Source organism: Helobdella robusta (genome assembly GCF_000326865.2).
Source record: "Helobdella robusta unplaced genomic scaffold HELROscaffold_2, whole genome shotgun sequence".
NCBI lineage: Eukaryota > Metazoa > Annelida > Clitellata > Rhynchobdellida > Glossiphoniidae > Helobdella > Helobdella robusta.
In genome coordinates this window covers 3363497-3377063 of record NW_008704083.1, presented here as the reverse complement: position 1 = coordinate 3377063, position 13567 = coordinate 3363497, and the positions used below count along the sequence as shown (strand labels likewise).

Below are 13567 nucleotides of genomic sequence, written 5' to 3'. Positions count from 1 at the left end.
ATTTAGACAAGAAAAAAATAGGCCGTCCCTTGCAACATTTAAAAGTTTGCATGTGCGGGTACATATTCAGAAGATCAAAAAAAGTTAGCAGAAGTAATATGAAAAATATACAATTAGGTTTAAATTAAGCTTGTCATATATAAGAAACACCGAATATATTGTTAATCTTTTTTTTATTCATTGGCATTGGTGTCACATCATATAAGAACCAATAATTAATTTTCAGGTTTAAATTTTGAGAAATGATTTTGGGTAAAAGAAATGACTTAAAATTATTCCAAATTTTAAAATTATTTTGATAAAACTTAATTAATATCAATAAATATTTTACAAAACCTTTTTTGGTTTGCTATGCGTTATTGCAAACTTTTATAATAGGTATTTTATTTAAAATGAACAATTGTAGATTCATATTAGTTTTTAGGATTGTATTTACAAACCTCAAAAAAATTAAACTCGATAAAATAATTTTCTTAAATAGTTTGATTAAACCAACAATAAAATCTTTTTTGACTTACTTTCATGAACAAAGACCTAGCAACTTCCATTTTCCCTTGCTTCTCAAACGACAAACCTAGTTGAAAATAACCCCCCGCAGTATGGTGACTAATTGGACCATATTTTTTGCAACAATAATATATCTAAAAAAATATTTATAAAAAATCATTTTTGCATAAGTTTTTTTAATTTTATATCATTATTAATATTGAAATTTCATGCAGAACATTTAATTGAAAACAATTTTTGTAGCCTGATATTAAATACAAAAAGTTAGAAAGTTTTTCCAACATTCTGCTTATTTCAATTTTTGAATTTACTCAATTTAAAATTTCTGATTATTTTTGTTAGAATAAAAAGTTTAAACATCTAGTTAAATGTATTATTTCACGATTTTCATTAAGTTACTCTGATAAACAAACAAAGAAAAATTAAAAAAGGTTAATGCTTTGTATTTCAAAACAATTGAGTATGCATGACCGCTTTATGATGATTGCTACACATAATTTTTTAAACAAAAAGTGGGGTGGGATTGAAAATAAAAAAGAAAAGTTTGAAATACGACTCACGTCTTTACTGGAATAGTGTTTGACTTTAGGAAAATTACCTAAAACGAAATTAATTTTGGCAAGAGTGCGATACAAATGAGAGAGCGTTTCATCCGGACAAGAAATCGCTCCTTTTGTCATCCATTCTGCCTGGGCAAATATTTGCCGAGCTAATTCGACATTTCCCATTCCTTATCCAAATAATTTTTATTTTTAGTTATGAATGAATTAAGTGCTGTATATTGTTTACCAAGCTTTGCTTCAGTTATTAACAAAAGAGAGCAAACATTTTCCAAACTGTCAGAACCATGCAATTGATTGTTGAAATGTAACGAATGCACGGCAGCAGGCAATGCTTTTAAATACTGTTCTTCAAACAAATACTCTTTTGCTTTTATAGTCGTCAATGAAATGAGGTGTCTCTATAAATTAATAAATACAAATTATGTAAATAAAAAAAACGTCTTTTTAAAAATAACCGCTGAGTAATATGGTGTGAAAAATTAAGAAAAATTCCATGAAATTGAAAAAATAAAATAATTTTGGTTGAAACTAAAAATTAATTCAATGGGAATGTATATTTTTAATAGGATAAAGTTATTTCATTTCTGTAAAGTTCAGAACCAAACAAATAACTTCTTAGATGAAGATCTATCTGTATATACTTATTTATTCATTCATTTATTTATTTATTTATTTATTATGTTAGTATTAGTTTGATAAAAAAGAAACATTAATTATAAGTTTATCTATTTCTGTCAATAAACATTCTTCCTGCTATGAAATCATAGTTTTTGAATTTAATAGACAACGCACAAGATGATAAAAAGAAAATTAATTGAAACTCATTAATTTTGCAAATTCCAAAAATACAAACTGACAAGTAACGTATTTTTAAAATTGCTTGTTACGGAAGTGTCACTGTTCATAGTGAACTTTGAGGCCGGTGTGTTTCTTAAAATTGATAAAAAGCTGCATACCTCTTCGTGAATGCTTTCCAAATCTACCTGCCTGTGCTTTTCCGAACTGTAAATATCAAAAAAACTTTTTTATTGAATACAAATCAGTAATTTCAAATGCAAATCTTGGTGGTTCAGAATAATCTGTCTTTAATTTAGAACTTACTCTTGCTGTACAAAAGAACAAAAAATTGGACATCTGGTTTGTTCTATCCTTCGTACAATTTTGATGTTTGTTTTAAATATTTTAAAACTAAGTGCAGAGAAGAGAAAGTTACAACCTCATTCAATTGATCATCAATCAGTTTGCGCTAACAATCAAATATTGCTGTCAATATGTGTGTCCTTCAATGTTAAAATCATACTATTACTTTTCCATGCTTCAATATTCATAAAATGATAAAGTGAAGTGAAAAAATAATTAAGCTATAATTTACCAGTTTAAATAGTGCAAAAGAATTTGGAGCGTTTAAATGTAATTTTAAAACTGCCGGAATAATACGTAAATAGCAACTTTTGTGATGGTTTAATGAATTCAAAACAAATCGTTCTAGCGATTATATTTAACTTGTGGCTATAAAAGTTTCTTCTTGACCAAAAATCCTATTAGATATTAATTTAATTAGTTTGTTGTTATCCAGCCAATACTGTCTTTTAATAAAACATTTTGCAAGTGGCCACTTTGGTCAAGTCATTGACCACTTTTGCAAAACGGCCTTCGACCGAATATTAGACATTTATATTTAATTTAGAATGATGAAGAAGATTTAATGCATCAGCTGGAGGCACTCCCAGTTAATTAGATTTTGACCAGCCAATCAACCCTCTTATTGCATTTATGATATGTACGTACACTATAAATTTCACATTAATTGTTGATTCTTGCTACGTATTCGGTTCTGGAGTTGAGGAGTTGACAAATGTAAAGCAGAATTACAATTTCATTCTCGAGATTACAAAAATGTAAGAAAATTTCAAACTTGTATGAACAATTTTAATCGTTTGAGCACAATTAAACAGAAGCATTTAATTATACGTTGATTTAGCATACCTACATAATTTTCGATGGTAATTTACAATTAACCGGCCACTACTCTAATCGATGCTCCCCAAAAAAATATTATTATATTCTGTCTTTTTTGAAATTTTCTTTCAAATTTTGTGAAATTTTAAATAAACAAGAGTTTCGCAATATTCAAAGTTTATATCATAACTTTGTTAATGATGAATATTAACATTCCTATTTGACAACATCAGTTATATTTGATACCAGTAGTAAGTTACTCGGCAAGCAGGACAAATTGTTGTAGCATTTCTATTGCACACCTCACAGAAAAAATGGACTCCACGTGGATTAGCAAGAGTGTATATCTTCAACGATTTTTGTCCGTTCATCCTGTGACAATAATTGAAAGAACATAAACTTGTCACCTAATTTATAATAAATAAACGTGAACAAAAATATAACATTGAATAGTGAAAACAAATGATTAATTAAAGATAAAAATATTAATTCATGTTTAACATTTGCTAATGCTATTTTGCGATGGTTTTGAAATATTTAATTTTCAACTTTTGAAGACAAATTGTTTCCGTTTTTTTGTTTCTGTTTTTAGTAACAAACTCTATACTAAAAAGCTAATTTCGTAATTTACAGAATGATTGGTTAACGTCCAACTTCTTATGAAACCGACTGCAACCGTTTAATTTTAACTGTCTTGGAGTTTCTTTTTTACACAGATTACATTTGAACGAAGTTACCTTACCAAAATACTTTTTTATACGTCTTTCAAGACATAGCGCCTGTGCTTTTCTTTTTACCTGTCAACGTCTAATTTAAACTTAATGTTAAATCTTTTGAGTCTTTTTTATTCCTATTAGGCTTTTAGCTTTTAACTGATGAAGTTTAAGTTTTGTGCTGCATCAGTTTTATTTAACTTATTATTTTGTATCAGTAGACTGGGTGTTTTGTGTAAAAATTTTAAGTTGTCTTTTGCTGTGTTGTTTTTTAAACCTAAAAATCCTTGCATTATAATTAGCAATACGGCTAGATAATCTCGACTGGGAATTGTTTATGGATTTATTTTTCTAGCAGCCTGGATTCCTAGGTGAGAAAAACTTTTCCATATGTTACAGACATATTTTTTTTTATTCGTATATATTTTACATTTTATTCTTATATATTTGAAAAAAAGCTTTTGTAACCTTACTTAGTTAAAGATAATTTCCTTTGAATAAAAAATATTTAAAAATAAAAATATTTTGTTGCTAAAACGTCATTACGTAAAACAAACATAAAAATTTAGAAATGGAAGAAGAAAACACTATTCAGGTAGAACAGGAGATTATTTTTCGCTGCATCTTTATTAACCGTTTAATAAACTTTTCTCAGAAGATGATAATGCGGAACTGACAGAAGTGTTATGCCTTTGCGATTTTTGCATTTTACATGTTCATGCAATTGTGCTGCAGGGTACGCGTGTTCTTGCAGTGTGTGTGTGTGCGTGATTGTCTTATTGAGTCAAATTCTTGTCCATTTGTTAAGCCCATTTATTTCATATTTCATTACACATAATATGCGTTTATTGGCTGTTTGGATCTTACACCAATTTTTCTTGTGTCTAAATGGTTGTAAAACTATTTCATAAATCTTTGGGTTGAGGTCGGAGTAGGATATTTTTCATCCGACTTCCACACTGGTAAATTCAAAGGTGTTTTTCTAAATTAAACTTTTTATAATTGGACCTTATTATAGCGAATTTTCATACAACCAAATATATAGAATATATCATATAAGGGAAATTATATATATGTATACAACGAATTTTTTACTTACCTTGGAATTTTACATATTAATATAAACTGTTTCTATAGAACGTAAACAATTTCTCTATAACGAACAAAGTTTATAATAATAAAAAGAAATATCTGACCAGCAAACAATTTATGAAGTGACATGAACGGTGTTCATGTATCATATTTCTTGTTCTAGCAGTTTTTGCGAATTCTATCTCGATTGATTTCAATGGAATCGGAATCATCGTTGCATGGAAAAAAAATCACTTTTAAAATTTTATTTTTTACAATTATACCGTGTTTTATTACTTTCTGTTATCAAATGATAAGGTTGTTTTTAGGCAATATAGAATTTTTTCCCGATCGAATTCTATGTAACGAAATCTCTGTAACAAACTTTTTCCTGGAACCATCAAATTCGTTACGCGGAGGCCCGACTATACTATAATTATACGCGCACCTTATATGACATCTTCCGCATTTTAAACTGATCGTAAAGACTTGGAACTCTAGCACTCCCCATAGTGCTATTCAGAAGGTTAAACGTTATGCCAGCAAAAACATTTAGGGTGAACGAGTTAGCTAGTCGAGTCTGCAGAAGTGGCATGCCCGGAACTCTTATTACACGATGGACGCGCGCAAATGATGTGATGCTTACTCGTGCATACATGTGTATGTATGTAGTGTTATGCGTATATAGTACAGCTTTTACGGCAGAAAAGATTATAAGTATTGAATCACATGCAAGCAGATCAGCGTTTGACAGAGCTGAATTATAAAGACAAATGTATCCGTAGCTTAGATCAAAAACATTTAAACGTGAGTTATGAAATGATTTTTTTTTTATAACAACACAAATAAATAAGTAATAATAAAAAGCGACAAAGACAAAATAATAAAGTTTCAAATTTAAACTAAAATTGTAACTTCAGTTTTTTAATAACCGGCATGATTTGATCAGCCATCTCAATACACTGGTTGTCCCACTCAAAAAATTTAACATCAGCCAACCAGCTGCTAATATTATTTAGTTCATAAGTAACATCCGATGATGAAGAATTTGAATCCAAAACAACAACGCACATACTCAAACAAAATAACACGGCTCGTCTCACGGTGACTTCCACATGCCGATGGAAGCTATTTGAAAACTGTAAAAGATTTTTAGCCATATGATGAGCTGAAGGAATGTTAAATGAACAATACATTATTGTCCCAAGTGATATCAAAAGTTTTTCAAGTACGAAGTGATCTCTTTCTGTGAGCTCCATACAAATATTTTTAATGTCGTAATTTTTCATAAGAGGATAAAAAAAATATGAAGCATACAAAGCAAATTTGTTCTCTTGCGGTACATTCTTCACTGCACGTTTAGTTGAAAATTTTGTTTTTTTTTTAATTCTTTCTTGCAAAAGTAACTTCCAATCTTCTTGTTTTATTGGCGGAGTCGACATATTGGTCGTCTTGCAAGCATATCCAATTTGGGCATTATTGTTAACGGAACATTCACCACAACCAAAATGATCATTTGAAAAGGACAAATGTTTGGCACCATCAACCAGAATGTTTAATATGTCAATTCTTTGTTTCAAATTATAGGCTTCTCCATAGAACTCGTTAGCTAAAAATTCTGCAATTGATTCAGGGTAAGATATCAATAAAGTTAATAGTGACTTATATTTAATAAATTCAAAGTTTTCTATCGAAAAACAGTTCTCAAGATTAAGAAGTACTCCACACAATTCCTTATACAATTCTTTATGTTCCAAGTGATTGCTGACTAATGGAATAATTTGTTTCAGACACATCTCAGCAAGCTCAGGATCGTCTTTATTTAAAAGACCTTCAATGCATTGTTTGAGGTATTTCGGTACTTTCTTTATATTTTTATCATTATTTTCGGTATTAAATGGCAGTAAACTATCATTATCATCATCACTATCTAAATTTTTATCCAATTTTTTACTATCTGATATAAGATTTTCATCATTATCCAAACATGCAGATGATGTGTCTGATATATCATTTTTATTTGAAGCATTTGTTTTCATAGTAAAATCAGAAATATCATCTACTAAAATCAAAAGACTATCTGTGACATCATTTTTTTCGTAAGGCAAAATTAATTTTTTTTCACCGGAATGAATAAGTGAGGACAAATTTTGGCTGATGACCATACCAATATTTCTGATGTTTGCTATTGAAGACTCCAAATACAAAGGCAAACCATTTAAAAGTGTTGTATTTACAGTTTCATAAACATCTTTTACCAAAAATGAGTTCTTTTTTGTTACGTTGATAGCTACCATAATTGCTTTTGATAAATATATAATCTGTTCAATACATCGATGTTTCACAAAATTTTTTTCACTCCAAGTTTTAAGAATGTTTTTGAAAGTTAGTATAAAAACTTCATGCAAAACCTTATTGTGTCCTAAATATGACATTACATTTTTCATAACTTTAATGTCAGAGTTGAATCTCACCAACATTAACTTGTGGGTGAACAAAAAATTCAGCTTTGATTTTTTCAAAATTGTATCTCCAAACATATAATCATAATCTTCAACTGACTCAAGTAAAGACAACATTGGTTCAATAGCCAATTCAAAACACCAATCATCCATATTTAAAATGACCTTTTGAATAATTCGTTTCCACAAAAATGAGTTTGATTCTTTATTCAAATATTCTAATAATGGCTTCCATAAAACTTTTCCATAACCACATACACAGATTTTACCAATTATTTTGGAAATAGGTAACACATATGTATTTTTGTTGCACTTTAGTCTATCATGGACTGCTAAAAGAACCAAAAAAATATCATGGCTTATTGACACAAAGTACACATCTGGCTGCAACTCATTGTAAATATTTATCCCAGAAAACTTATTAGCTATAATTGTAGGCAACGATGCAGCACATTGTATAAATTCACTAAATTGTTGACTTGGTGTGAACGTATCCTGGCTGATTGATGTAACCAAAACAGTTTTAAAGCATTTTTCTTTAATTAAATCAACGAGCCACAAAATTGCTTGATGGAAAAAGGGTGTATCAGAGCTCAAGCATTTAAGAAATTTACTCAGGAGTGAAAAAGACTGATCTTGCGGTCCAGTATAAATGAGATTCCTTACCAGTAAACCAATATCGTGAGATGAAGAACATTCTGTCCAAGATACACATAGGTTATTTAATATGCCGTTCAAAACGTCGTAATAAAACTCATTGTAGAATATGTATTCCGCTTCTGGGTTGTTTCGCAAAAAGGATGCTAAATCTTCTATCGCTTTGAAAATAATGTTCGGGTTAGTGTTAACGCACAAAACAGTTTTTGTGTTCATAACACAAGATAATAACAACTCGCGATTAGACATACTACTTTTATTTAAAAAACGAAACACAAATTTTTACATAAATTTCAAAAAATTTAACAAACATTTAATAACATCAGCAACACATGCCCTTTCTACACAAAATTTTAAAAATTTGTAAACAAAAAACATGGAGCACCAAAAAAATTTGTATAATGCAAAAATTAAATTGAGATAAATTTCAAACTTGTTATTTGCATTTTTATTAACAACATTTGAATGATAATGAAAATTTGTTTTTTGAAACAGTTATTTAATTTCTATTGTATTTATTTAGTTTTAACAGATCCTAACATTAGTATCTAAACAATTTGTTGGTTGGCGTGAATAAGTTAAATTTTTGGCGAAAAAATGCTCTTGTTATTTTGCAAACATCGATTACGTCGAATTACATTTAACAAATCTTAAAAATAAAATCTTTGATTTTAGTATATCTCTTTCTTTTCAGATTAATAGTGTTGCTAGATGTTCTTACTTTCATCTACGTAAAATTTAAAAACGTTTGCCATTCCTCGCCGATCCTACTCTTCTCCTTCTTTTTACTACGTTAATCTTATCTAGGATTGATTATTATTTAAACTCGGTTTACTATGGTCTTCCTGATTCGATTCTACACTCTATCCTTTAAGAAAAGCTTTTAACTCTGCATGCGGCTCTTTTAGTTGCTCGTGCCCCTTCCTTTTTTCATCTATCTCCAGATCTAGTTCTCTTGCACTGGCTACCTCTAAAATATAGAATAATTTTAAAATTTGCACATTTATGTATAAGTTTCAATCTAAATTATTTCCTAAATACTTATCAGAGATATTAACTGAATCTAAACGCCCCGGTTTACGATCGTCTTCTTCTTCTCACTTCTTCTTAACGCATGTTAAACACTTTTTTGCTAAATCTGCATTTGCTTTTTCTGGCCCTTTTCTCTGAAACTATCTACTTCCTTCTTTGACTACTCCATCATTCGCAAAGTTTAGAGCGGATCTCAAAACCCATCTGTTTGCAAAATTCATTGAGAAGCACTGTTGAACATCGCAGAAATAGCTCTTTATAAAGTAAATGATTGATTGATTGATAATTATTATTATTACTAATATTTGTTATAATACTATATTAATTTTTTTTATAATAATTTGTGCGTGCAATTTACAGTTTGTTTAAAATCTTGTATTCCTTAATTTTTTTTTTCAAATTTATGTCTTATGCTCTAGTTTTCCATGATTTTGTTTTTATAAAGTTCGTAAAACTCAGTTCACAGACGTACAAGATGTTGGAAAAAGGCATTGAAGCGGCTCGTGCTCTAATCAAGCACCTTCCTCGCGTTTCACTTGGAAACATCAGACCGTTCCGGCCGACACCAACAGTTAGTGATTAGATAATTCTGTACCATGTATTCCCGCACCTCATGATAAATCAGGAGAGCAGTCCTGGGCTTTTGTGCTAGGATTATTTTTTTTTTTTTAGTTTATTTATGATTTTATTAAAAATTAAATTAAATGACTTAAGTTTAGTTATTGTGAATTGAAAAAATTGATGATTCAAATGCCAAGTTTTTTATTATTATTTTGGATTTTTGTAATTTTTGTTAGCTCAGATTTATGATTGAACTTCAGGTCTCATCACTGCCTCCCTTTCTTCACTTCCTTGATTTTCCAACATCTAGTTGTATGGCTTATTTACCTGGAGTGTATTCAGATCGCAGCTTTATCAAAATGATTATAAATATCTATCACAAAAAGTAACAATGAAGAAAAAGTTGTTGGAATAAATTTGATGAAAACAAATTCATTCAATTAGTCTTAGTAGAATTACCTCTTTTAAAAAAGTTTAAATTTGACAATCACAATATGGATGAGATGGTGCTGTTTTTGAAAAAGAATTTTTAATAATTATTGATGAGGTTGCCCCAATTCATGTTGCTAGATCTAGGTTTGTTTCATCTGCATCTTGGTTTTGTAGGAAGTGTCACACAGCTGTAAACAAGTGTCTGTGCTGTAAACTGGAAAAACTATTTTAAACATTTTTTAGGTTTTTATGATCGTACCACATGGACAAACTTGTTGAAATAGAAAAAGGAATTGTTTTTATATAAAAGGATTAACTGCTGAAACAATATTTTTGATTTTAAAATGTTGTGGCAGATCTTTTGTGCAAAATTTTAGATAATCCACAATGATGAAATGTAAATGATATGGCTGATGAATTCTTTTTTTTCTAAAAAAATAAAGTTAAAAATCATAATAGATGCATGTAGAGCTGACTTTTTGGAAATTTGTCAGCTGACTTAATAATGTAGTTTTGTTTTTCTTTGTGATTTGACACATGTTTGTCTGTGATAATTAATTTTTAACTTTAGTTCATCTAGTTCATACCTTTATTTATTCATTTATTCAATCATTCATTCATTTATATCACACACACTCACACACACACACACACACACACACACACACACACATATATATATATATATATATATATATATATATTTGTATTTATATATATCACTGAAAAATATATATATATATATATATATATATATATATATATATATATATATATATATATATTGGATTAAGACTGTCAGAAATGCAATTCTTGTTTAATTTTTCTTACGGTTGATCCTAAATCTATTTTTCAACCATTAGAAAAATAAAAAAGTTAAACAGGAATTCATTATTTTGATATCAATAAAAAATAAAATGCATAGAACAATTACATTGAAATAAAATATATTCCATTTTCATATTTTTCATATTTTTCTCCATTCAAATCTGTATTAAAATCGAAAAGTTAAACAGGAAGTTATATATATATATATATATATATATATATATATATATATATCAGAGTGTCAGATTCGGATGAAAAATATATGACTCCGACTCTGGCCCTAAAAAATTAGGACTCCAGGTCAATATTTCCGACTGACTCTGACTTTGACGCTTTCTTATAGATCATATCGTCTCCGCGCTGGTTTATATGAATGTATCTAGTTAATTTAATGTATCATTTGAAATTTTTCATGACAGAGAAAGCACAGATTGGGTAAACATGGCGGTCGAAAATGTGGAAGAGGTAATAAGGGTCAAGGACAAAGAAACACTTTACCACCTATAGGATTTGAGGGTGGCAATACTCCATTTCACATTTTGATTCCTAAAGAACCATATTACAAGGGTTTACAGTATGTAAAACTTGCAAATTTATTTTTAAAATGTTAAAGTCAATTGTTTAGTTTTTAAATTATTTTAAGCATTCTGCTAAAAACAAATTTGTTGCTACATATTGATATTTTAAATATATATTCTCATGGCTGTGATGAGAACTTTTGATTAAAGTTTATCTTCATGCTTTGTTGTTGTGAGATTGATTTATTTTCATTGACCCAATCTTTATTTAGATTTTAGAATATACATCACTCGCTGCTGAGTTTTTGAAACATTAAAAAAAAAATTTCAGCATGATGAAGGAGTACCCCACGCTATCCCTATCATCACTGCAAAGACTTATTGACGTGAATCGCCTCAATGCCAACGAGTTTATTGATTTGACAACTATTAGCAATACTAAAGTATTGAATATTGATCCATCAAAGAATCATTATGGTATTAATTTAACGGATGAGGTACAATTTTGCAGAAATGTTCACTTTTTCAACAGTTTGTTTCATATGGTCTTTTCAAAATGATACAGCATGTGTGCATTGATTCTAAATAGAGTATCTGAATAACTTGCAAATTTTTTTAATGTTAATAATATACAATAGCGAATACTTGTGCATACAACTAGACAAATTATCATATTTTTCTTATCAGGTTATCAGGTGGAAAGTAATTAACATAACTTTATTAGTGAGCTCAAGTTAGTGAGGAGAAAAGTGTACTGCAGAGGGCTGAAAGAGCTATGGTGAGGATGATGTGTGGGGTTAAAGTGAAGGATAGGAGGAGTAGTACAGAGCTGATGTCAAGGATGGGACTGAATGAGGACATTGTGACATTGATTAGGAGATCGAGATTGCGGTGGTATGGACATGTGTTGAGAAGGATGAAAGGGTCGGGATTAGGCGAGTCTTGGAGTTCGAGGTTGAAGGAGTGATAAGAAGAGGTCGTCCGCGACTGGGATGGAGAGAGCAGGTGGAGAAGGACAAAGTGAAAGCGGGGTTGCGTGATACTGAGGCGAGTGACAGATGTGAATGGCATCGAGGAGTATTTCGGTTTCATCATAGGTAGCCAAACGGCAACCCCCGATCTCGGGGAAAATGTCGTCTAAACGTGTGTTGTTTGCTGTTGTTATTAGTGAGCTCAACCAAAAGTACACACTGATAAGTGCTCACATCTGATAAATATATAAAAGTGTACACAAATAACAAAATAAAAGTTAAAATAGTTAATAGCGAATTTCAACACTATGATTGTAATAAAAATCTTTGTCAATCATGAATCTGTCCAAAATAAACATTAGGATTTGAAAAAGATCGCCGCAAACCTAACATTGAGTTTCACCGCCGTATATACAGATAGGGAATTAGATATGTATTCAAAATATTTTACTACTATTGCGTTTTTTAATACAAATACCCTGTTTCTCTTTTGACAAAAGAAATCCAAGCTTCTCTTAGCACACCCAGTGGCGGATCTCGACAACTTTGACAGGGTAGTGCCAAGATTTTGGAATTTTCACAAATTTGTTCGGGAAATTTTTCTAATAATGTCTACGATGTCCATTTTTTCTTCAAAAACACTACTTGTTCCATTAAAATAAGGACTTTTACTAACTTTTAACACAAATAACGCTCACAACGGGAAGCCCAGACCATCTCCTAAATCCACTACTGAAGACACCTGTCATGAGGATTTGTTCTAGAAATTGAAAAACACGATGGTTCTTGATTTCTAAACTCTTTCATAACAACAACAACACACGTTTAGACGGCATTTTCCCCGAGATCGGGGGTTGCCGTTTGGCTACCTATGATGAAACCGAAATACCCCTCGACTCCATCCACATCTGTCACTCGCCTCAGTACCACGCAACCCCGCTTTCACCCTGTCCTTCTCCACCTGCTCTCTCCATCCCAACCGCGGACGACCCCTTCCTACCACTCCTTCAACCTCGAACTCCAACGCTCGCCTAATCCCGACCCTTTCATCCCTTCTCAACACATGTCCATACCACCGCAATCTCGATCTCCTTATCAATGTCACAATGTCCTCATTCAGTCCCATCATTGACATCAGCTCTGTACTACTCCTCCTATCCTTCACTTTAACCCCACACATCATCCTCACCATAGCTCTTTCAGCCCTCTGCAGTACACTTTCCTCCTCTCTCCTCAACACCCAAGTTTCACCACCATATATCATCGCTGCTCTCACACATGCTTTATATACCC

At 30.6% G+C, this 13567-nt stretch overlaps 3 protein-coding genes across 3 annotated transcripts in view; 1 reads left to right on the top strand and 2 right to left on the bottom strand.

Annotated features, from left to right (window-relative positions):
- Window positions 1–473: 473 nt before the first annotated feature.
- HELRODRAFT_64420 (hypothetical protein) lies at window positions 474–3400 on the bottom strand (the record flags this gene model as incomplete). Its single annotated transcript, XM_009017244.1, has 5 exons — window positions 474–641; window positions 1068–1237; window positions 1297–1466; window positions 1920–2072; window positions 3276–3400. 5 exons carry the CDS (start codon window positions 3398–3400, stop codon window positions 474–476), a joined length of 786 nt encoding a protein of 261 aa, XP_009015492.1.
- Window positions 3401–5715: 2315 nt separating this feature from the next.
- HELRODRAFT_160268 (hypothetical protein) lies at window positions 5716–8181 on the bottom strand (the record flags this gene model as incomplete). Its single annotated transcript, XM_009017243.1, has 1 exon — window positions 5716–8181. The coding sequence occupies one exon, from the start codon at window positions 8179–8181 to the stop codon at window positions 5716–5718; it is 2466 nt and encodes an 821-aa protein (XP_009015491.1).
- Window positions 8182–9439: 1258 nt separating this feature from the next.
- HELRODRAFT_64498 (hypothetical protein) overlaps window positions 9440–13567 on the top strand; it is a gene marked incomplete at both ends in the record, with an annotated part of 12055 nt that continues 7927 nt past the window's right edge. Inside the window, 3 exons of the mRNA XM_009017242.1 lie at window positions 9440–9535; window positions 11205–11359; window positions 11635–11800. Coding sequence (XP_009015490.1) covers window positions 9440–9535; window positions 11205–11359; window positions 11635–11800 — 417 coding nt within the window. The remainder of the gene's footprint in view (window positions 9536–11204; window positions 11360–11634; window positions 11801–13567) is intronic.